Source organism: Pagrus pagrus, assembly GCF_965226575.1.
Source record: "Pagrus pagrus genome assembly, chromosome: 13".
Taxonomy (NCBI): domain Eukaryota; kingdom Metazoa; phylum Chordata; class Actinopteri; order Spariformes; family Sparidae; genus Pagrus; species Pagrus pagrus.
The window spans coordinates 10,197,243-10,221,029 of record NC_140197.1 but is presented as its reverse complement, the minus strand read 5'-3'; the positions used below and the strand labels follow the sequence as shown (position 1 = coordinate 10,221,029).

The following is a 23,787-nucleotide window of genomic DNA, read 5'->3' as shown; positions in this document are numbered from 1 at the left end:
CCTCTTCTCTTGTTTTCAAAGCCTGATGTACGGCTGGGCAATATATACAACTATATATGAATATACACCATCTGAGATTTTGAGACCTGAATACAGCAATGAGACGACTAACTCCCGTTCAACCCTCTGTTGACTTGAACAGGGATATAATGATTTAATTGCGCAGCTCCAAATGTTTTCAAACCCGATGTATCAAATTCTGAAAGTGCAATGAGTAATCCACCGTTAAACAGCCACTTCTCTTGGTTTCAAAGCCTGATGTACGGCTGGGCAATATATACAACTATATACGAATATATACCATCTGAGATTTTGGATATCGTTATATCATGATATGGCCTTGTTGTCTTTTCCTTGTTTTAAAGGCTGCATTACAGTAAAGTGATGTCACTTTCTGAACTTTCCACATTGTTCTACTTGTTCTTATACTTGCCTTTACCCACATATCCCTTATATCCACACTGCTGATGATTATTTACCATAACTCTCATTGTGTTGACATTTTGTGAAAGCACCAATAGTCATCCTTCCAATATTGTTGCAATATCAATATCAAGGTATTTGGTATAGAATATTGTGATATTTGAGTTTGTTGCCCAATCCTAGCATTTATAAAATGCCTTTGACGAAATTTCAAAATATCAAGAGAGAGAGTTATATGGTGTATCACGATACAGCCTAAAAATATCCACTCAGTAAAATGCCCCTGTAAAGCAATCAACCAACCTTTTGAAAAGAGAAATACACTTATGCGCCACCTTGCCTAGAGTTTAATAAAAATATTGGTTCCGACTGTCTTGTATATACAGTCATTTTTCTTTCTTAAAGATATCTTTGAATATGTTTTCTCCTTTTATAAGACAGGATGAGGTGGGGAGGCAGCATGGAAATAGGGGGAGAGAAATAGGCATCACATGCAACAAAGCAGTGTTTTGATTATACGCCGTGCAATGTAACCATTTGCAACAATGGAAATATGGTAAATATGTAGCTACAGCCAACAGCTGGTTGTTTAGCTTAGAACAAACACTGAATACAGGGAGAACTGTTCCTTTAAGTGCATCATTACATTGAATTATTTTGATATTTAGTCCAATATTTGTCTTTGTCTGTCAGCCGAAAATACAAACCAAGTGGAATGCACCAAATTGTTGTTGAGCAGAGTCACGACCAACATCACACTTAACTCTGCTGCTTTCCAGTCAAATTGGCCCACTTACCCACATAAGAGTCAGCTTGTTCTGCTCACTGAGTGTAACAGTGTCCTGAAGTTAACTCTGCAGACTTCCCTCTGAACTGCCATGTCGCCATAATGAGGAGCAACATTTCCTCCTGTTAGTACTCCCATCATCCATCTGACATTGCCTTACTGTGCTGTTTTATTCATTACTGACCAGTTACAGTACATTAGTCTTGTGTGTGTGTGTGTGTGTTTGTGTGTGTGTGTGTATGCATGTACGATACGAGTGTTACCGTGTCTTAGTGTTCAGGCCTTCCCTCCATGCATGTATTATTTATATTTTTCATTTGGTATCTGTTTTATTTGCTGTGCAGTGGCATGATGACATCAGTGTGCATGTGTGTGTGTGTGTGTGTGTGTGTGTGTGTGTGTGCCTTCTTTAGAGAGATTAATTGGAATTCACTGTTCACTCCCCCCCACCTCCCCACTCCACCTCAACCTCCAAACAACCCCACACCCCCCCTTAACCCAAATCCCATCCACTGCCTGCTGAATGAGGCTGTGTGCAGACATCAGGATGTGAGGAGAATTTAAAGTTGCGTTTCTCCCAAATTCTGTCTGCCTCACTCTCTCTTTCACATGGAGTGTTTCAGAGTGCCACACACACACACGCCATTAAAGTGATGAATGCCACTATTAAGAGAAATCGGACCTCTTAACTGTACTCTTTCTTGTCTTTTCCTCCTCTCAACAACTTCAGCCCACGGGTCACATTTGTTCCTGCAGCTTCTAACAACATCCAGCCCACATCCACACACACTAACGCTCACGTCATGACCTTGTGTTACGCTGTTTAATCCGCATTTCCTGATGATAAACATATTTTCATCACCAGTAACGTCCTGCAAATCCCAATCCTCCACTTCCCATACAAAAACATCCCTCCCTGCAATATGAGGCTTAGAGAACATTTACAGAATGATTATTATTTTTGGCAACACTACACTTTAACAATTAGGTTGAAAGTCCGCTCCCAAGCTCCATCATTATTATTGTTCCCTGTGAATTGCTGGTGTTGGTGAGTAAGTGAATGAGTAATAAAATGACAGAGTAAGAGCCGGCAGCTGGAGAATTCCCCCACTGCCTCTACCCCAACAAAAAGGACTTAATCTCTATTTTTAGACACAGACGAGCCAAGATGAGCTGACGGGCCATTAAAACTTAATCAAATGGCTTTCTGTCACCCACTGGCAGCACCGGGCAGAAGTCTGCGAGCCAAAATGTGTCACAGCGGAGAATGCATGATAGATTGGCAATAAGATGAAGAAATATAGGAAAAAGGCAGCAACGTGAGGAAGGGTGAAGGTGTAAAGCAAAGAAAATACAGGTAGGGGAAGATGAAAGGGGTTGTGGAGAGAAAGAGGCATAAGAACAGCAATCTAAACAATGTGACAGACAGAAAATTGTGTTATTTAATTTTGGTTCATTGTGGTCAGGAGACCTGACTTGGTTTCATACAAACATGCTGTGACAATAAGTCTGCCATACTGTAGCTATGACCTTTTGTTACGTTCTTTAGCATAACTGATACAGATTGTTGGTGTACTTTGCGATCACTTTAGGGCTGCAGCTAACCAGTAATTTCTTTATTTACTGATCAGTAGTTTGCAAAGGGCCTATACATTTTTGACAAATTTCCAGAATATTTCCGTAATAGTTCCAAGAGACGTTAAGCATGTTTTGGTTAAGAAAATGCCCATTATATTGAACTGCAACCATGAAAATGACAAAAATCAATAAAAAAATAGCTTTCACTTTCTGGCATCTAAATCAAAAGCAGGGCTGGCTATTCTCCCAGTTTTTTTGGTCTCCACTGAAGGCAAAAAAACAACAACAATGTAAATCCTTAAAAAACAATTGTACGCTACCTTTCCAGAATTAAACTGGCAGACAGGCCTAGTTTGCCATTAGGAGTTGAAATCAGTGAAGCATTTGGCATCTAAAGAGAGAAATATTTCCCTCGTACAGTGATAATTGGACTTCCATTCACCAGGTGGCCAGAAACACGACTCCAAGTGAATGCTAATGCGTCTGTTCGCTGAGTAAATAGGCAACTGTTCATCAGCACAAAATGATAGACGGCTGATGACTGCCAGTTATCATACACTAACACAATACACTTAACGGCTTGTGAGATTTCCAACAATTGGAGCTAGTGACTGTCAAAGCAAACGCTAGAAAGATTTCAAAAGAGGTATTACAATGGAGTCGTGCTGTGGTTTGAAACCACTTGTTTAAACGGAAAGTAATTTCAATTTTTTAAATGAAAATCTGAAAAACAAGATTGGTGAAACTGATGGGGAGTCTGTCATTACAATCTTAAGCTGTGCAGCAAAACAAGCAGCTACTGTAGATTCAATGAAGAGTTGAAACAAGCTAACACAGGATATTTGTAGTTACTGTCAGTGTCCAATCACTTTTTTCTATTCTTACTTGAGGGATAACTTGGATGTTAAGGTAATAACTGCACAGCATGTGTTACAGGTGACCAGGGTGAGACTGCAACTTTAAGAGCTGTATATATAACTGATTGTGATCTTAGTTCCTGATACTGTGCTCGGCACAGGTTGAGTAACTGCATCTACTTCAGCGGCACAGTGAGCGAGACAGTTTGGTACTACGAGCATCACAGCAGCAGCGGCTCGTGTTTTTGAAGTCTCAGGTTTTCAGTGGAGTTACTAATGACAGCGCAGCCATATTTGTAAAGGTGAGACAGTATGGATGGATGGGGGCTGCTCTGTCTGCAGCCACCTGTCCACATCACAAAGGGAGCACAGAGAGCCACAGCTGCTCGGTAAGGAAATGTTTGCCTACCTGCTCACAGATATGGGAGCATTTATGTATTTTATCAAAATGATACTAAGCGAGGCAAATGTCCGTGTTTGCATATATTGGCTTCGCATCATGTTATTTCACTTCCTATTCCCCTATAGCAGTGTGGCAGAAGAAGGAGAACTAAATATGGTTTGGTGCCTCTTTGTGTGTGTGTTTGTTCCTCGCCCTCTCTGTCTATGAACGTGTACCCTTTTGTGTAATGAGTGTGATACAATAGAGATAGATAGGGAGCCCATAGAGGGCCATCTGCCACACAGTAAGAGCTCAGGGGGTCAGTGACCTCGCACTGCAGAGTGTCTGACTCAGATAAACCCATGACCCTGTGTGTCACTCACTGACAGGAAGAGGTCAGACGTCGGACAGCGAAGGGGCACGTCAAAAACAGGCCGAGGGTCTGTGATAAGCAAGTGTGTGATCTCCGCTCGTTCACGTCTCCGAGGTGACGACTCAGCTTGTTGTCTGGCTTCTCTTCTCAATTTAGATTTTATGCGAGCTTCCAAAAAGTCCGTTCAGCTTCCCGTGGACACAGCAGGCGTATGGCCGACTCTTCCTCTGTGTGTGCAGTTTGTTAGCCATATGGCGTGGTGTTGTATCAAGAGGATGCTTGATGTTGTGCATGAGAAAAAGCAGAGAATGCCTTTGTCGTTTTTTCTCACAAATTTTGTTCTTCGTGACTTTGTGCTCGTGAGGAAAATTTGGCCTGCTCATAACACAGCTTAGTGTCAATGCCTCTCCTCATTTAGATGTCAAGTCCCTCCCAGTAGAAGGTCTCTTAGTGCTTATAAGTGGATTGTCCTTGACCCCGTCTCTCAGTGTACTTTATTTTCTTGATTCACCTGCATGTCAATACTATAAATAGTCCTGAACATGTATGCATGTACTGTATTGTACTTCAGCGATAAGCATGGTCTGATAGTCCATTTAACACAACCACAATCTATCACAACAGCCTGTCTCTCAGTTTTGGAGACCCAGTAGCAGGAAGCAGAGTGGCTGTGAGCTCTCTCACTTACAAAACCAACCAAATGTGTGTGTGTGTGTGTGTGTGTGTGTGTATGTGTGTGTGTCTGCACAAAGTGCATGACGCCTCAGTCTCTATCTGGCAAAGAGCAGAACAGGAAGCAGCGAGGTGGGGCTCGGTCTGTGCTGTTCTCTCTTCCTCTCCTCCGCCTCGTTCACTCGCTCCGATTTTAGACTAGCTTTTGATTCCTGGCGGGAAGGACATCCTGGATTTTGAGGAGGCAGGAATAGCACTTGGTGTTGCCTGATTGGTGCGGCTGTCAGTGGCTGGCTGTCTGAGTGAGTGTGTGTGTGTGTCAGGGGACAGAGGATAGGGAGGGGGCCAGGACCGAAGCCAGAGGGAGGCCAAACATGGACAGTGAGGGCGTACTGGAGGACCTGCCAGGGGATCAACCGGTTGATTCCCCAGTACACACTGAGCAGAGTGACACAGAGTCTTCGGTAGGCAACTGTGGCCCGATCAGGCCTCAACATGGCTGCCTTTTCTTTCTTTCCATCCATTACTATGGCCCTTCTCTTTTCTGTCGGCTTCCTTGTTCACTTCCTGTAAAAACATCTCCTGTCTGACAGCGAATCACTTTTGAGTTTTCATTCCTGTCTGCTGTTGTGATTTCGGCCCGCTGTGTGAGCTGTCTTGTATCTCGGTCCAGAGGTTCTTTGTTGGAAAACACCAGGGATTGAGTTGTATTGTGTTTAACAGGAGTGCGTCACAGTTCAAACTCTCCCTTCCTGTCGTTCGTGGTGTTTTTCTGCTCTGCTTTCTCGTCTGCCTTGAATGGCTGTGGCCTCCACAACTTCTCCAGCCAGCCACATTAAGACAGATATATATGTTCAGTATTGTACATGCAGACATTGGAATTTATCAGTGTCTGTGAGTGTTTCGATCTTTAACAAGATGAGATGTTGTTTTTGAGGTTCTTCCAGATCAAACTGCTTGATAAAATAGCACATTTTTGCAGTGTTGTTAATCTTCATGATTTTGTTCGACAACCAGTTTGTGAATGTTTAATTACATCAGAGTTGTAAACTGAGAGAGTTTTACCATGACATAACATTGCATTAAATCAGCAGTTAAAATCCTACAAGCACTTGGCCTGTGCCATGTGGTTTGGTCGGTTGCTCAGGCCGTGTCTGACTGTATTGTGTTGCAGATGGATTATGGCTTTAATGAGAGCAGAGCTGTAGCCCCAGCCTGCATGTAGCTGGATGGACACAGAGACCTAAGAAATTGTAATCAGATCTGCTAAGCTGGATGGCTGGCTGCGCGTTGCAGTGAAAGGCCCTGAGCACCCCGTCATTATACTCTGGCAGAAGGGAGGGGACAGTCCTCAGTGTCCGAGTTTGTGTCTGTGTGTGTGATCTGATGAGATCTGATGTCACAACATTAAATGAATGAATGACATCTCCAGGATTTCAAGCCCCCTTTTCGATAGGGTCATGATGAATGTGTGGTAAATGCAACAAACAGTATATTCCTGTTGTAATGCATACTATGATCAGTTTAGACTGTGTCAGTAAGCAAGTGACTTACCGGTAATATTTTTAGACCTTTGGGTGCTTTCACCTTTAGTTTTGGCTCATTTGGTCTGAACCAAGGGACAAAATGAAACTTTATCGCATTTAGTTCTGGTCTGGTTTATGTTCAAACTTGATAATTGACAAATAAACCAAGAGGAGTAAACACGGCTGACAGGTCATTCATTAATTCAACCCTTTATTTCTTTTTGATTATCCTGTATCATCAGAAACCATGAGAGAACATCAAATTTTTGTGACTGACAGCAGGTCATGTGGGACTTCAATACTTCTTATGTGTATTTATGTTCTCCGAGGTGTCATAAAGAGACTGCAAATCAATTGCATGTCATGACAAATGGATAGAGGCAAAACAAAATAACAAGTGCCTTGTACAGCAATATTGTGATTATTGTGGATCACAAAGTCAAATACTTTTAATGGACTTGACAAAATCGCTGGTCAGGGAAAAGCTCAGCACTCACTTGCTGACACACATACATGCTGTTATGGGTACCAAATGACTAAGATCACTTCCACAACAGTTCACGATCAGCAGATTGATTTATTTGTGAGCTTTTGAGATCATGAACATGCACTTAACAATGACCTGAGCACATTTTAAATGACCTGAACAGGTTAGGTGTGAAAGCATCTTGAGCGTGGTGGTGGTGGTGGTGTTGTTGGGGTTGGTGTAAGAATTCGCGTTACTTTGTCCCCTGTCTTGTCTATGAAAACCTCATGTCTAGGTCAACAGTGACAATAGTATATTTTCTTGTGACCAGGATCTGTTTTGGGGCTTTTATGTGAGTATGAGGTCAGATGTTTTTGTTATTTTTAATTTACAATGAATTTGTGTTAGAAAATATAACTGCTGTACTTTTTCTCCATTTCTCAAAACCGAATTAAACAGATTTTGGCCTTTATTCGCGGAAATGGTGTCTAACCTTTAGGTCTCTAGGTGGATGTTTCCTAGGACGTGACATTTGAGAGCCAGCATCATTAGGGGACAAGTGTCCCTGGTGTGCTGTTGACTGGAGCACATCACAGATCTGTAAAGCCGATGAATGTTGATACAAGTTGTTTTTTAGCAATTTTTCAACAAGCCTCCATAGTGTTGGTTATATATTGTTACTGATTTAAGACGTTTGATACTTTACAACATTCAATATTTGGAAAGACCCATCATGCTGTTTCATTGTATTTTACTCGGAAAGGGGAAGATAGCCCTGCCAGCAAATGTTAGAACCCATTTTTCCTCTTAATGTTACTTTTTGTTCTTGTTATACCAACAGTTATTGAGTCATCCCACACACGCGAGAGTGTTTGTAACACATCATATAGAGAAGCAGGTCCAGTTAGCATGAGCTGCCTTTGTTTTGTTGACCAGTCTGTCAAAACTCACAGCAGCTGATAGTCCTCTAGCCACCACATCTGTATGGTACATGGAGTAATGTAGAGAATCGTAAAGTAAGTTTGGAGTGCTGAAATCATCAGCAGAAACAGCATTGACTCTGCAGCTGGTTAAATACCTGTGTAGTCACTGAAACGGAAATGAGAGTTTGAACTATTTTTACTGCTCACCCACACAGATATTATACTAATAAAATTACTGTTCTGACATCTTCAGCCGAAGCCAAAAATTCACGCCCCCTGTAGAGCACTAATGTGGGAGAACCTGTCACTGCAGAAAAAAATATATCAAATAAAAAAATCTTTTTTAACTGATTGAAAAACCAGTCTAAACCAATCTCGTCCTCTTGTGAAATATCTTTGTGTTTTGCAGCGAAAACCACCCGCACTGCACACACAAGTCTGTGAATGTGCTCACATCGTTATATTTGTGTTATATTTTACACATATGCACTTTGTGTGTATGTTTACCTGTGACCCATCCAGAAGCAGTACAACACTGATCGATTTTAGTCTGTATAAATGCTGTTCTAATCTGCTGTAATCTGATCAGCGTCGATCAGTAGGAGAGCTGATGCGAGCACTCGGCTCTTTACACACTTAAACGCTGCCTGTGCTTTGATGCCGCCTCACAGTCTGAGCTCAGCAGGTTTCACATGTTGAGGATTCACTCAGAGTTGCTGTTTTCGCCTCCTTTCATCCCTCAGTGCCCCACTCTTCGTCAGAACTGTGCAGGGTGACTGTTACCAGCTTTGTCTGTCGAAACCTCAGCTCAGCAGCTCTCAGCTGGAGGTGTCACCTTTTGAATCAGTTTCTCTTTGAACTCAAATTGAATAATCCCCCTCATACACAGTGGGCCAAATATAGTTGAACTTCCTTTTTCATATTTGTACTATTTTCTGCACACATCATAACGCCCTCTTTCTCATATTCTGCCACTACTCCTTCTTGTTGTGTGCCTTCTCCTTAACCATCTCAACCTCTTCCTTTTCTCCTTCTCCAGAGTGATCCAGGTGGGCTGTCGGTGCTTCAGCAACTTGGTCTGGACCAAAACTCTGACTTCTCCGATTCCAGCGTGCAACAGCGCCTGGATGAGCACCGTGAGAGGATCCGCAGGGAGATCCGCAAGGAGCTGAAGATCAAGGAGGGTGCCGAGAATCTGCGTAGGGCCACCACCGACAAGAGGAATGCCCAGCAGGTGGACTCACAGCTCCGCAGCTCCAACCGGAAGTTGGAGTCCCTCCAAGCTCAGCTGCAGGAGCTGGACGCACACATCGTGGTCAAGGGCCCTGATGACAACAAAGGTGCAGTATCCACTGTGGAGAAGTAGTTTAGAAGTTACAGTGCCACCACTTTAAAACAGTTGTAGGATATTTGTAACACTGTCAACATTACATACATGTTTCCAGCACTGGCTCATGTCAAAAAGTCTCTCTTAGTTTAATCCAGAAATGGTTTTGCATGTTTTATCTGATTACTACACATCACATTCACTTTTACCATCAGTGATCTGAGCTTTTTAATTGATTTCCTACCTTCTAGGCCAACATTGGTTTCTGTTGATTGAAAAACAGTATTGAAACTCTAAATTAATGATGTGTACATTGTTGTGGAAATTGGCAAGACTTTGATCTGAACAAGAGTCTGCAACCATCTCACAAGCTCTGAGGTTGTTCATTACTTTGGCACAGTGGTGATTTGAGCTAAATGCCAATCTTAGCATGCTAACATGTTGATGGTTAGCAGGTATAATGTTCACCACATTGGTTAAATGCATAAACATGCTAACATTTGAACATTTAATACAAAAAAAAAGACATAAAGACTACACAGGTAATCAGAATGCATTTCATAATTGTAGTCTTTAGGCCTGTCTATTAGGCTTATAAAGCCTCACAGACATGAGGTGAAGACTGTGAACACATCACAGTAGGTTTCCACTGAAATCCGCAACAGCTTGGTCCACAAGTTAAGAGGGTGAGCGTTTGGATTCAGCCTTAGAATGTCTGCGTATACAGCAACTGACCGGCATTGCCATCTGTGGTATTTTTAGCTACACTAGCAGCGTGGCTCCAGTCACATTATCCTTCCAACAAAGTTACCATTTGTCTGTTTTCATATAAGATTTTTACACTTCTGTTCTACACTGCAAAAACCTGTTGTATGCTTTTACCGTAAACAAGAGTAGTAGTTTATTTACATCATGCGACCACTTCTCTTGCCCAGACACCCCAAAGTCTCCGGGGTCGGTCAATCGTACATCGGCTAACCAGCACCGCATCGCTGCTTTGGAGCGGCAGCTAAACATTGAGCTGAAGGTCAAACAGGGAGCAGAGAACATGATCCCAATCTATGCCAACGGAGGTACCAAGGTATTTATCTGGCTCAAAGTCAGCCATAACTCCCATTCACTGCGTTCACTTTACTGCTCTGTAATATTTAGTCTGGCCTCCTTTACTCTCTCCCTGATTCCCTCCTTTTTTTCTGTTTCTCCACAGGACAAGAAGCTTCTCCAGACGGCTCAGCAGATGCTGCAGGACAGCAAGACAAAGATCGACATCATCCGCATGCAGATCCGAAAGGCAATGCAGGCCACGGAGCAGTCTGAGGACAACCAATGTACCTATCATGCTTTCGGTTTTTATCCTCACTTGCATCGTCAATTCGACTTTCATCCCACCTGTCACTCTTTCAGCTTATAAACACTGCATATTTTATGATGCGGGTAGTAATGGATCAATTCTTGCTTCAGATCTTCACAGTGCACAGTCTTTCAGTCAAACACACACACACACATTGTCCATTACATCCCTCTCACTCGCTCAGGTTAGAGCCTTATTGATGTTCCTGCATCCCCTTGATGTTGCCCAACAACTAAAAGCCATGCCTCATTTAACAGAGGTTAGAGAGGAGGCAGGACAGACGCGGGGAGCCAGGAAGGGAGTGAGACTGAAAGGACTGAGTCAGAGATGACGACAGGGTGAAGTGGTGGGAAGGAAGGAGTCAGAGATGAAAGAGAGAATAAGCAGGGAAGAGAAAAAAAAAGCTCAGAGCAGCAGAGCGAGAAACGGTGATCCTGGAAAGGACAGCGAGCTGACAGATTCATGCTCCAGCCTCTAATGGGAATCTATTTTCCGCCCATTCTCCTTAATTTTCCCTGAATGCTGTCTCCTCAGCTTCAAAGCTGCTATAATCAATATTTTTCATATGAACATTCACATTTGTTTGTGAAAGGGTTTGAATTTTCTGGCCCACTCCTTTACGGTTTTGGTTCATTCTCACTGGTGTCATCATCTTTGTTTTCATCCACATCTGACAGCTTGTTTAAAAAAAAATTTTTAAAAAAGGCTTTTAATACCCGTTGTACAGTAGTGGTTGCCAACAACACAGTACCTGATGGCACAATACGAGAAGGGCATATGTAGATGACAATAAGTATGTTGCATATTGTGAAATGGTCACCATTTAAAGTTTTACTTAAGTTTAGGCACCAAAACTACTTGGTTAGGTTGAGGAAAAGATCATAGTTTTGGTTAAAATAAGTACATTAACTGCATAGTTAACTTGAACACAGCCACAACTCAAGCTGGACACTATTTGCCCAGCTATTTTTTCTTGCTATTTTTCATTGTTCGCTGTTAACTAACCCTCACTCTGTGTCCCAGGTAAGCCGGACATGTGTGGGGTGGAGCTGCGTGTGGAGGAGCTGTGGCATCACTACCGTGTGGAGCACGCCATGGCTGAGGGGGCCAAGAACATGCTGAGGCTGCTGGGAGCAGGAAAGGTCCAAGACAAGAAGGCCATGACTGAGGTCAGAGAGCTGACAGGAGATGATTTTTTTAAAAAACATAATGAGATGCTCCAGTGTAGTATGTTCTGATGAATACTTAAACATTGATCCAAACAAAAGAGGCACAGCACATTGATTAATTTAAGCATTTTCTTTATCAGTTTCACTTGTTATAGTATTTATATACATTTCCATTTTTGTAATGTTTCCACAATATCATCGATTTATTTAGTTTTACACTTCATGGTAAACTGTATACATGCATACAAGAAAGCAAATAAGCATATTTCCCAAATTGTTTAACTTTTCCTTAAAGTATTTAATTGTTGGTCTTTTGGTAAAAACAAATGTTTCCTGATTTTGTCACTAACAGTCCTAATGAGTCCACACCTAATTTCCCCACCAAGATCAAAACATTAACAATAAAATAAATAGTGAAAAAAGAAAATAAAGAAAGAACAGAAGAGCAAAACACAGAAAAACACTCAGATATCCTTAAATGTGTGTGTGCAGGCTCAGTGTGGTCTGAGCGAGTCGTCCCAGCGTCTGGACCTGCTCAGGTGCTCTCTGGAGCAGAGGCTTCTGGAGCTCCCCGAGGATCATCCCAAAGCCTGCCTCATCAAGGAGGAACTAGTGCTGGCCTCCTCCCCGGCCTTCAGCTCCCGCCACAGCACCCCCTATGTCCATAACCAATACAGCACCTTGTGCAAACCGTCACCACTCACAGGTAGACACCGATACTACAGTATACTGTGGCAGAACTGAATTAGATGTTTTGTTTAAATTTCTAGTTCATTGTTTCTTTTCAAGACCGGCATCATGCATTTTCTTACCCTTTCAAGCACTGTTTTTATAAATCAAGGTCATATTTAATAAAGACACTTGTCTTTCCTTCCAGGTACACTTGAGGTGCGTCTTCTGGGCTGTGTGGGGCTGCTGGAGGTCGTCCCAGGGCGGAGCAGAGCGACCCCGTTGGTTCTTCCCTCTCACACCCCGGGAGATGGACGCTCCTCATTCAAACTGAGCGGCCTCTATAGCCGCAGCACCAGCAGCATGAGCCTCAAGATCCCTGGCAAGAATGAGGAGCTCTCCAGTAAGTGTTTGATTTTCTGAATTTGAACAGCTGCCTGCTTAAATGTACTCTGTGTTCAGTTATAATATGTATCATAATGTGGGCTAATCCACTCCTCTTTCCAATACATCAGAACTTTCATCTTTTATCTCATTTAAACAAATTATTTCATTTGACATTAACTTTTAATTGTAAACAAGCACATTTCTGATATTTACAGAAACCTTTTGGACCATTCAGATCCAAGGATTTTAAAGATCCCTGTTTGTCCTTCCTTCGATGGTTCAAATTAATTCCATAGTCAATATTAATTGACATTAATTCAATATCAATAAAAGATTGTAGATCTGAATTAACCTAGTCAGTGTTTTTACTTGATAAAGTGTGTGTTTTACAGCGGAGGTGAGCGCAGTGCTGAAGCTGGAGAACACAGTGGTGGGTCAGACAGTTTGGAAAACAGTTGGAGAGCAGGCCTGGGACCAGACCTTCACTGTGGAGCTGGAGAGAGTAAGACACTCTCAGTCTGTTACAGTGTGATTCATCATACAGTTTCACTATGGTGCTATTGCAGCAGTCTCTAAAGAAAAGCTGCTACATTCATTATTGATTATTTGGGTTTTTTTTGTTATTCTTTGTTTTTCTTTTCTTTACAATTTTCTCGAAAAAATGCCTGAGCTCAAATGTCAGTCTCACTTTGCAGATGTATGTGTGTGTTTTCTGCTGCAAAAAGACACTGATCATCAGTTAGTAGTAAAATGCCTCACAATGAGGACTGGTTTGTTGGAGACAGCAGAGAATTTTTTTTTTAGAGAAAATGCAACTGAGCTGCTCATTATGTACCGGAGTCCCTGTAAGAAAAAAGTAAAAATACAAGACATGGTGAAGTGCAGCAAACACTGTTTTAGAAGCTACTTTTTTTTAGAAATACACCAGAAGATTAATTCAGGCCATTTTAATAACACGCAGTGGAAGAAGTAGTTTTTCCACAGACCAGCAGGGCACTGTACAGTTTATTACCTTGCTGAGGAGTTGGAGGGCTGCAGCCTGTTGCCTGAAGCTGCTCTTTCCGTAGTCATTGGTCGATTTAGTTGCAACATTTAGTTTTATAGATGTAATATGATAAACGATCATTGTCATCTATGCAGAAAATTGAATGACTGTTGCTGAAAAACTGCTGACCATGAATGCTAAAATCAAAAAATTGGGTTTGATTTCATGATTTCAAGATTATAACTTTATACTACATTCAAGTTGCAAGTATTATAAATGTATTATAAAATTACATTTCCACCCATTTTTATTATTCCACACAAACCCTAGACACATTCCTACATGTCCTAAAATTTGACTGACTGAAAGGAGACTGACAATAAGAATAAAAGAGAATTATGGAGTTTTTAAGATCTAAAAAACAAACCTTCAGGTAACACTGTTGTTGTTTGTGTTGTGTGATTAGTCCAGGGAGATGGAGATTGCAGTGTACTGGAGAGATTACCGCTCCCTGTGTGCTCTGAAGTACCTGAAGCTGGAAGAGTTCCTGGACAACCAAAGACACCGAGTCCAGCTGGAACTGGAGCCACAGGGGCTGCTGCTGGCTGAGGTACAGGACACACACACACACACACACACACAGGAAACATAACCCAACTAAACTGCATTCATCAACCTTAAACACATGACAAACGCATGTGACAGGTACAATACTAAGTACACTAGTGTGTATTTGCATGAGAATCGGGGGAACCACTTGGTCTGCTTTGACCCCATACCTTAACTCACTGTTTTTGTTTTAGGTGACTTTCTTCAATCCAGTAATAGAGAGAGGCCGTCGACTTCAGAGGCAGAAGAAAGTCTTCTCTAAACAGCACGGTATGTTCAAGTGTTGTTTATTTGGATGATTGGGTGGATTTGAGAAAGATACACTCACTACTTGACATGATGTTAGAAAAAGTCGGACTATTGTGTCAGTCCGACTTATACCAGACTTTTAAAGTCCATGTAAACATGTTAGTCCGACTGAAATCGTACTAAATCGTTTTCAGTCAATCTTTTTTCAAAGTTGGACTAACACATCCAGATAACGCGGTTGGCAGTCGATTTACTCTTTCATGTATACGCCTTAGTCGGACCTGAACTGGCCTCGGCATTCAGCGCATGCACCAGAGTCCCTATGTGACGTAATAGGTCAACTGGATGAAGGTCCAGTAGCAACTAGCTTAAACAGTGCATATCGCCACCTACTGTGGTGGAGTCGGACATGCTTCCATCAATAAATCGATCCTCCCACTGGTACTTGTATACTGGGACAATGACAGTAGTCCAATTAAATGTCCTAATTGAGCTATTACCGTAGCTCGACTTAAGTGTTCATGGAAACGCACTGACTGTGACCTGTAGGGGTGTGGTGTTCCATAACATTGGGTCAAGACAATAAAAGGTGAAGAACTTTCCGGCCTGATGGGTGTCTGTTTAGCTGAGTGGTTCACTTATTCGGTATATGCCTGCCTTGTTTAAAGCAGTTATAAGCCCAAGGGGTTGAGTGTTAATGACTGCTGGTATTCTCTGGAACTGGGATTTTAAATGTTTCCAGGAAATGCAACAGGTCAACTGTCTCACGCCATTAAAGCCACAGTAGACCTTACTCCATCAGATGCTCCAGATAGCATGAATCGATACTCTTTACTTCCTCTTCCTACATACAAACAGTAATGAGACATGGTAGCGATAGCCATACTAGTGTTTTACCTTTCATTCATCCAGTTATACTCGGCTCTGTGTGTCTCAGGTAAAGCCTTCCTGCGTGCTCGTCAGATGAATGTGGACATCGCTACGTGGGTTCGCCTGCTGAGGAACGCCATCCCCAGTGGAAGCAACACACCATCCTACGCACCAAGTTTCTCAAGCAGCGCACTCACACACAGCACAGGGTATGTGACATGTTGCATTGATGTATTTTTGTTATTAAATCAATGGACCTCATGAATGGAGCCTCAAGAGTGAACCAACTAAGTGCCAACCTGAAAAGTTAATTCAGTTGCCTGAATGTCTACTATCAAATCAAGTTGCTTCTAGCTTTTTGAATCTCAGATCCTTGGCAAAGTACTGAACAGAGCTTATTGTTCATTTCCTGTTTTCACACGTTAAATCATTTTCCTCCACAGTGTTGACTTACGGTTTCAGATTTGTTTTCTTTATTTTGTTTGTGTGTCTGCAGAGAAATCTCAGTGGAGAAGCTGAATCTGGAGAGCGACTCACCTCCCAAAGCTGAAATCAGGAGAGATGTGGTGGATGCACCAGCTCCCTTGGTGAGTGTGAGATAGAGAGAGAGGGATGGATGCCAAAGAGGAAGGGAAGCAGAGGCAAAGATGGGCATCTTAACACTATCATGTTACTATTTTGCTCACTTCCTACCTGAGGCTTTTGGCTTGTGAACAGTGCTCCAGTCATAGGCCACTGCACTGTGTGCTGCAGTGAAATCTAAGACAGAGCAGGGGCCTGACAGGAGACAGAGAAAGGAGAGGATGAGTAATTAGAGAAGTGGAGAACTGAAAACTTAGGGAGACAGCTTTAATGAGACGTAATTGGATGGAGGGCAGCTTTAATTCGATCAAGGCCAAATCCCTGTTAGTTTCCCAGTGTGAGGAACACAATCTGCAGAGGGCGATAATGTAGGAGAGAGGAACAGAGACGTGGCACAAAGAAAACCATGAAGGAGAGGAAGTACTTGAGAGAGAAATAACTGGAGAAGAGGACATAACAAAACTAAAAGGTGTAGGACAAAGGTACAGCTTTTTGCCCCAAACATTTGACATCAACCACACTAATGCCAACATGTTGCTCTTATCATGATGGATAATTTGATCAAATTAAATCAACTCTTGAAAAGCTTTGATTCCTTTTCCACAGTATCTAAAGGTTGTTTAAGATTCTTACCATAACAAGATACATTTTATGTTTTGGAAACCTTACATACATAATTAATGTACACAATGTGCCTTACACTGAGGCTTGAGGAACCTCACAAGGAACCTTCAATAATTCTGAATTAATATGTTAACCTAAAGTGAGATAGATTGAATCTCATCTCGCCTTTCTATTAATGATTTTCTTAAATTCTGAATTATAACACTGACATTGCAGACCTTGTGCAACATGCTTTGGCAATACAGTGCTTAATGCTGATGACAGAAATAAAGCAGATTTGAATTTTAGAGAGCCGAGCAGTAGACAAACAGAATTAGGCGAGCACACAGAGAGTCAGAGAGGGCCTGTGGCAGATGGTGTGTTCAATGGGGTTGAAGTATTAGGGGATTAATTACTCTGATGTTTTTTAGACAACTAATTAGCATTGAGGAAGGAGTGGAGAGGACAGGAAGAGGGGAGGAGTGAGGCTGTCGGCCAGCAGGGGATCTGGCTAACAGCACGATGAGCTTCTCTAACTGTCTGTCTGTCTGCTGTGACTGAAGGTCGTTACAGATGTTACAAATCATTTTTTGTCCCCGTTTCTCCCTCGTTTTCTGATACTCCCCTTCTGTCATCTTTCCTCCACATAATCATTTCCTCCTCCCTTCTCCTCCTCCTTCGTCTCTGTGGTGTTTCACAGGAACAGACGCCGGTCATTGAGCCCCCTTCCACGCCGGATGTCCCTGTTCATGAGCAGCCAACCAGATCGCTGTCCCAGAACTCTTTACGCAGGTGCAGAGACACACAGGGATCTTTCTCTCTCTCACACACACACTTACCACACCTGAGCATATCTTTTTGCAATATGGCCAACACAGCTTGACAGCAGAAACACACCCCCACACACAATATGGTCCTGTGTTGTAGCCTCTTTTTAATAACACCTGGTATTAAAGCCAAGTCATCATTAATGTGGATTAGAGCATATGTCGCCACAAATGAGAAATGTGCTGGACGCTGAAACAGAATAAAAACTGTAAGAGTCGCACGCTGAACAGGGTTAGCCTTTTACATAGCATAGTGTTGCTGACCATATGAGGCACATTTAAGCATGACATCATGTTGTGTTGCGTTGCATGCGCTGCCTTTAATCTGCCTATAATCTCTCTCTCAGACCCAGCAGCGGCCCTCTGTGCCTGCAGGACTTCAAGCTGATAGCAGTGCTCGGCAGGGGTCACTTTGGGAAGGTACTCAAACTTCATGTTTACTCACAGAATTAGCATAGGTTACTGCTAATCAAAAGGCTACATTTGCCTCTTTAGAAAGTACTAAACTCTCTTCCATGCACCATCTATACTTTATTAGATTTAATAAAATACAACCTTTGTTGTCCCTTTATCATCTTAAATATTTAAAGCTGCACAAACTAATGTTTTGAAATGAACACAGGATTAAATGACTGTGTGTTATGTGAAAGTAGACAGTTGCAGTGACTAACCCACACTGAATCAAGAATAATGACCTGACTTTTCAGTTCCCCTCAGCTCTACGATTCTTTAAGCAAGTTTGTTTTTAATGCCTGCAACTTGACTGTTTTGGTTCAGTCTCATCAACCTTGTCTCCAGCTGTTGTTATTGAAAAAGCTCTGATAAATCCACTGCACGCCACCTGTTCAACACTAAACAGCAGACTGGCAGAGTGAGTGATTACTCAATGAACATAGTGGAGCATGTAGAGACCTCAAAAGGAATGAGCTACAAGGAGAGTGAATACTGGTGATGAGAAACATGACTCTAAATGAAGACTAATGTTGTTGCTCTGTAATTGCTGGAGGTGCTCTGGCCCGAAGATTAATTATTGCAGGTTTAAATCTGGTCTCATGGAAATTATTTCTGTATCAGAATTATTATGTTGAATTATTATTACTATTATACCACCTCAGATTATTGTAAACTTCTTTCCTCTATCGTATAATACCTATCTTACTGACATTATGGCAATGCTTGGTGCTTGAAACCAACAATGGCTTGATCCTATTAACAAGTATTTTTATCCAAAACCAGATATATATTATTTATCCTATAACATAGAGTATATATGTATGTATGTATGTATGTGTGTATGTATATATGTATGTATATATACTATTAAATACTACCAAAAACTATTAATAACAGATCAGGGAGGCACTTGGTGCAACCTGCTGCCTTAAATATTCACTAAAGCCCCAATGTGGATTAATCCGCAGCTGGAAATAGTTCCCAACAAAAATGCAGTTTCCTCCTGTTTCAGTCAAATTTAATAAAAAACTGTATTGTGCAGTTGTTTCAGGAACTAATTGAACTTTTTTAAAGAAATTAAATAATATATTTGTGATCTGCTTTTGAGAATGTATGTCTGTAGGAGCAAGGGGCGCGGAGTTGAATCTCACAGACAGACTCAGAAAGTATTGAGAGATGGACTGACACGTTGGTTTTGGTCTTCACATGATATTTGACAGTAACTAAAATCTAATTCTCTTCAGGTGTTGCTGTCAGAGTACAAACGGACAGGCAGCCAGTACGCCATCAAAGCCCTGAAGAAGGGAGACATCGTTGCGAGGGATGAAGTGGAAAGGTAAACGTACACGGCGCTCGGTGACCTCAACCTCAAGTCTCAGCTACACGACGAAGCTCATCCACCTCATAATTACACCTCGTAGCATAATTACTGTCTCATTCACACCCCCTCCGCTCCCCTCTGTCTGTCTCCAGTCTGATGTGTGAGAAGCGGATCTTTGAGACCGTCAACGGCTCCCACCACCCCTTCCTGGTCAACCTGTTTGCATGTTTCCAGACGCCAGAACATGTGTGTTTTGTCATGGAGTACACAGCAGGAGGAGACCTCATGATGCACATACATGCCGACGTCTTTTCTGAGCCACGTGCTGTGTGAGTTCTGCTGTGAGTGTGTGTGTGTGTGTGTGTGTGTGTGTGTGTGTGTGTACCGTATATGTGTTAAAGAGAAGAAACAGGATGTGTGTGCCTTCTTGGAAAGCTCCATACTCTATGTGTCTGTCTATGCATCCATTAATTAATGAAGCATCAGTATGTACCAATGTGTGTGTTAACCCTCTGTTCATTGTTTATCTGACAGCTTCTACTCAGCTTGTGTGGTCTTGGGTCTACAGTTCCTTCATGACCATAAGATTGTGTATCGGTGAGTGTTTATCGTCTCTACATGTGGCATGTATACTGCAAGAGGGATACAAACGCTGTCTCTTTTAACAACAATCAATATTTGGCATAAATCCTCTTCCTTTTCTGTGTCAGGGATCTTAAATTGGACAACCTGCTGCTCGACACAGACGGTTTTGTGAAGATAGCAGACTTTGGGCTCTGTAAAGAAGGTGAGTGTTCATCATTTATTCATCATATTGGCCCTCTACAAATGCTAGAAGAGGAAATGTTCCACACATTAAGGGAAATTGAGTTTCTTACTGTAGATACCTTATTTGGCGAGCACTAATGTGTCTCTCATCATTTCCGCAGTCAATAATTCTCTGTCTTCACCCCTTTCTTTCGTCTCAACTCATTTCTCGTACTGAGGCATGGGTTTTGGGGACCGGACCAGCACATTCTGTGGGACCCCTGAGTTTTTGGCCCCGGAGGTGCTGACAGACACGTCATACACCAGAGCAGTCGACTGGTGGGGGCTCGGGGTGCTTGTCTATGAGATGTTGGTCGGTGAGGTAAGAATGCAGAGATGAAGCTCTGTCAAAGATGATAGAATGCATCTAATTTATGTTGTGGGACGTGAGTGTAGTTACTGTTAAAAATAAGATCATCGCCAAGACGTTTGGCAACCTTTTGCTTTTCATGGTGAAATATGCAAATTTCAGCTCTACAGTACAAGCAACTACACATTATTGGTTACTTATCACTTATAAAGTGTATGAACCTCAATATGAGGAGATGTGTGTCAGCTATTTCTTGACTAGAACCAGTTGCTAGGCAACCAGCAGAGACTCCAGGAAGTTACTGGTCCTGGCCAAGAAATAGTCACATGACCCATATAAGACTTATATATACTTTTTTTATGTAGTTGACAAAGAAGATGTTTTCCCCATTTCCAGTCTTTATGCTAAGCTAAGCTTACTGGCAGCTGGTAGTAGCTTTATATTTACCGTGCAGGTAAGAGAGTGTTATCGATCATCTTATCAAACTCTAACAGAGTGAATAAGCCCATTTCCCAAAATGTCAAATACTCCCTCACGGCAGAAAGGGGAAGGTGAAACTGAACTATTGATCTTCAATAACAGATTCAATGACATCGACATATTTAGAGTGAGGAGAAGAGTGAACCGCTGATAGATGGAAAATGTGTACTGTCAGTGAAGACAGAAAGAAACAAGCATGCGGAAAAATATCACACAGAGAAAGGTGGAAGCAGTATGAGCTGTGTTGCCTCCACCTGAGTGACAGATGTGGGGAATAAAAATTTGAGATACTGGAATACTTCTGACATATATAATCAAGTTGAGATTGTTGGAGGCAGACTTAAAAGATGTAAGATGCAATTTAAAATAATGTGTGTCACTTTCTTTCAGTCTCCATTCCCAGGTGACGATGAGGAGGAGGTTTTCGACAGCATAGTGAACGATGAAGTGCGCTACCCTCGCTTCCTCTCTACCGAAGCCATCGGCATAATGAGACGGGTAAGACTCCTCCACCTCGCTCCTTTTTTTTGCTTTCAAATTTAAGCTCCACATGTGACTAAATAGTTTTGGTCACTTATCACAAAGAATTCTGCATAAATGATGAAGTATTGTTACTTTGTGTTTTTGTTTGGTTGCTAGTTGCTGAGAAGGAATCCTGAAAGACGTCTGGGCTCTGGAGAAAAAGACGCTGAAGATGTCAAAAAACAACCTTTCTTCAGGGTGAGTGTTGAGTTTTAAATCTTAACGTTACTGCAGTGGATCTTGGTGAGAAACTAAATGTGAATGTCGTTTAGAATATGGACTGGGAGGCCCTTCTTCAGAGGAAGGTCACACCGCCGTTTGTCCCAACCATCGGAGGAAAAGAAGACGTCAGCAACTTTGACACGGAGTTCACGGCTGAAGCTCCCACCCTCACGCCGCCCCGCGAGCGCCGCACCCTCTGTCGCAAGGAGCAGGACTACTTCAAGGATTTTGACTATGTATCCGACCTCTGCTAGGGTCAGAGGTCACAGGGTTCTTAGCTGCCCACTGCCAGCCACAGACTCTGAAATGAGACTGAGAAGTGACGGCTGACTCTGTCCTGGTCAGGGAGAGAGAGACTTGGTGGTGATGAGAGGCGAGGATTACTCTTACTCTGTCCTCTTTCTCTCTGTATGTGTGTGTTTGCGATGGACGGAGGACCGGCTGGGCCGAGTGTGTGTGACTGAGGATCAGTGGATTCTGATCGCCTGTTACACACACACACAGTGTCACGGATCTGCCGACCTCGAGATCAGCAGATCCGTGACACCGAGTGGCTTTTAGAGGAGGAGGAAGTGGTGATGATAGCATAAAATAATCCAGATTATGTAACAAGTGGAGGATGAGATGATGGACCCTACTTTCTGTCCTGCCTGGCAACACACTGAAGCATAAAAAAAAAATCAGCGATTGTACCGAAATGCTCCAAGAGAGATTGAAAAGTGATTATTCTGACAGGAAGCAGTTTGTCTCTTTCCTTCCTGCACTTGCTCTCGTCTCTTGTCCCTTTATCTCTGCTGTTTGTTGCTGCTAAGTGTGTGTTTCGCTGTGTACGGTGTCCCTGCCTCAGTCATGAATGTATCCACATCAGCTACAATCATGCGCCACCAATACATTTACACACGGGGGAGCCAGAGGAAAGAGAAACATCTGCTAACGTCTGATCAGAGCTGCTGCTGCTGCCGCCTGTTGGAAACAGCAGAGCAAAGAGAAGGAGGGGAGTCTGTGCTCCATCTCACTCAGACACCTTCTTCATCACCGTCTTCTCTGTCCACCGTCTGTCGGTACAGCACAGATTTTTAACTACAATCATTTTTCAATGACCACATGAAAGCTTTTACAAATTCTATTCTTTTTTGTGATTTATAGTTTTTTTCCCTCCGTCTGTGTTTCTTCCTCTGTCATTTGCTGGTGAAATGTGTTGGAACTGTGACTCAGTAAAGATGTGAACTCAACACAGAAGCGCTGATTATTGAATTCATCATGTGTTCCAGTTTGAGCGTCTTTAAACCTCTCTGTATCTCCAGATCCTCTCTACAGTTTCACAAATCCTCCTGACTGCCTCTCTAGCGCAGCCCTGTGGTAGATGTGTTTTTTAGTGAAATGTCTCAATAACTATTGGATGGATTGCCATAAAATTTAGTTCAGACATTCATGTTCCCCTCAGGATGAATTGTAATGTTAGTGATACATCATCAGGGCAAATTCTTAACATATCCAGTACTTCAGTTTATGACCAAATACCTGCAAAACTAAATGACAAACCCATCGTCCTCAGCTCTACTTTGTGTTCAGTGCTAAATAGCTAAATGTTAGCATGACAACACATTAAACTAAAACAGCAGCATAGAGCTGCTAGCCTGGCTATAGGCTCTAATCCTTTCAATATCTACACTTCATAATTTTTACAACTAGCAGGCGTATTCAACAGCCAGATGTCCATGTTTTCAAAATTATTTAGTCTGTATGTGCAGCTATAAAAGATTTTTCTAGACATGTTCCCCTCTGTGCCCACATTTTTTTACCTAATTTATATCATAACATTTGAATTTCTTCTCCAAAACTACAAAGTGCCCCTTTAAGCCTCACCAGCTGATGTCCACATCAGTTCTCCACACTCACAAAAGCTCTGTAATGCCGAGCTAGCTTTGCAGCACTTTGGTAAAAATATTTTCCATTTCTGAGGCATCAGTGGGTTGATGTTGTATGAAATTATCCCTGTGAATGCAGACTGATGGAGAGCCAAACCGAGTCTCAGCTGTTGGTTGTAATTAATGGTG

General features: G+C 42.2%; 1 protein-coding gene across 3 annotated transcripts in view; it reads left to right on the top strand.

Annotated features, from left to right (window-relative positions):
• pkn1b (protein kinase N1b) overlaps window positions 1-22,962 on the top strand; it is a 34,826-nt gene extending 11,864 nt beyond the window's left edge. For 2 of the 3 annotated variants that reach the window (XM_084370455.1, XM_084370454.1), the window contains 21 exons: window positions 9,027-9,327; window positions 10,250-10,395; window positions 10,522-10,642; window positions 11,689-11,834; window positions 12,327-12,540; window positions 12,712-12,906; window positions 13,283-13,392; window positions 14,342-14,485; window positions 14,679-14,754; window positions 15,671-15,812; window positions 16,100-16,190; window positions 17,489-17,580; window positions 17,963-18,035; window positions 19,313-19,404; window positions 19,542-19,718; window positions 19,924-19,986; window positions 20,100-20,176; window positions 20,376-20,518; window positions 21,377-21,484; window positions 21,626-21,706; window positions 21,781-22,962. In XM_084370455.1, the coding sequence (XP_084226581.1) occupies window positions 9,027-9,327; window positions 10,250-10,395; window positions 10,522-10,642; window positions 11,689-11,834; window positions 12,327-12,540; window positions 12,712-12,906; window positions 13,283-13,392; window positions 14,342-14,485; window positions 14,679-14,754; window positions 15,671-15,812; window positions 16,100-16,190; window positions 17,489-17,580; window positions 17,963-18,035; window positions 19,313-19,404; window positions 19,542-19,718; window positions 19,924-19,986; window positions 20,100-20,176; window positions 20,376-20,518; window positions 21,377-21,484; window positions 21,626-21,706; window positions 21,781-21,984 (2,796 nt within the window). In that variant the 3' untranslated portion in view covers window positions 21,985-22,962. Of the gene's footprint in view, window positions 1-5,226; window positions 5,537-9,026; window positions 9,328-10,249; window positions 10,396-10,521; window positions 10,643-11,688; window positions 11,835-12,326; window positions 12,541-12,711; window positions 12,907-13,282; window positions 13,393-14,341; window positions 14,486-14,678; window positions 14,755-15,670; window positions 15,813-16,099; window positions 16,191-17,488; window positions 17,581-17,962; window positions 18,036-19,312; window positions 19,405-19,541; window positions 19,719-19,923; window positions 19,987-20,099; window positions 20,177-20,375; window positions 20,519-21,376; window positions 21,485-21,625; window positions 21,707-21,780 lie in introns of those variants that run through there. The other variant, XM_084370453.1, reaches the window with a different exon arrangement.
• The last annotated feature ends 825 nt before the right edge of the window (window positions 22,963-23,787 follow it).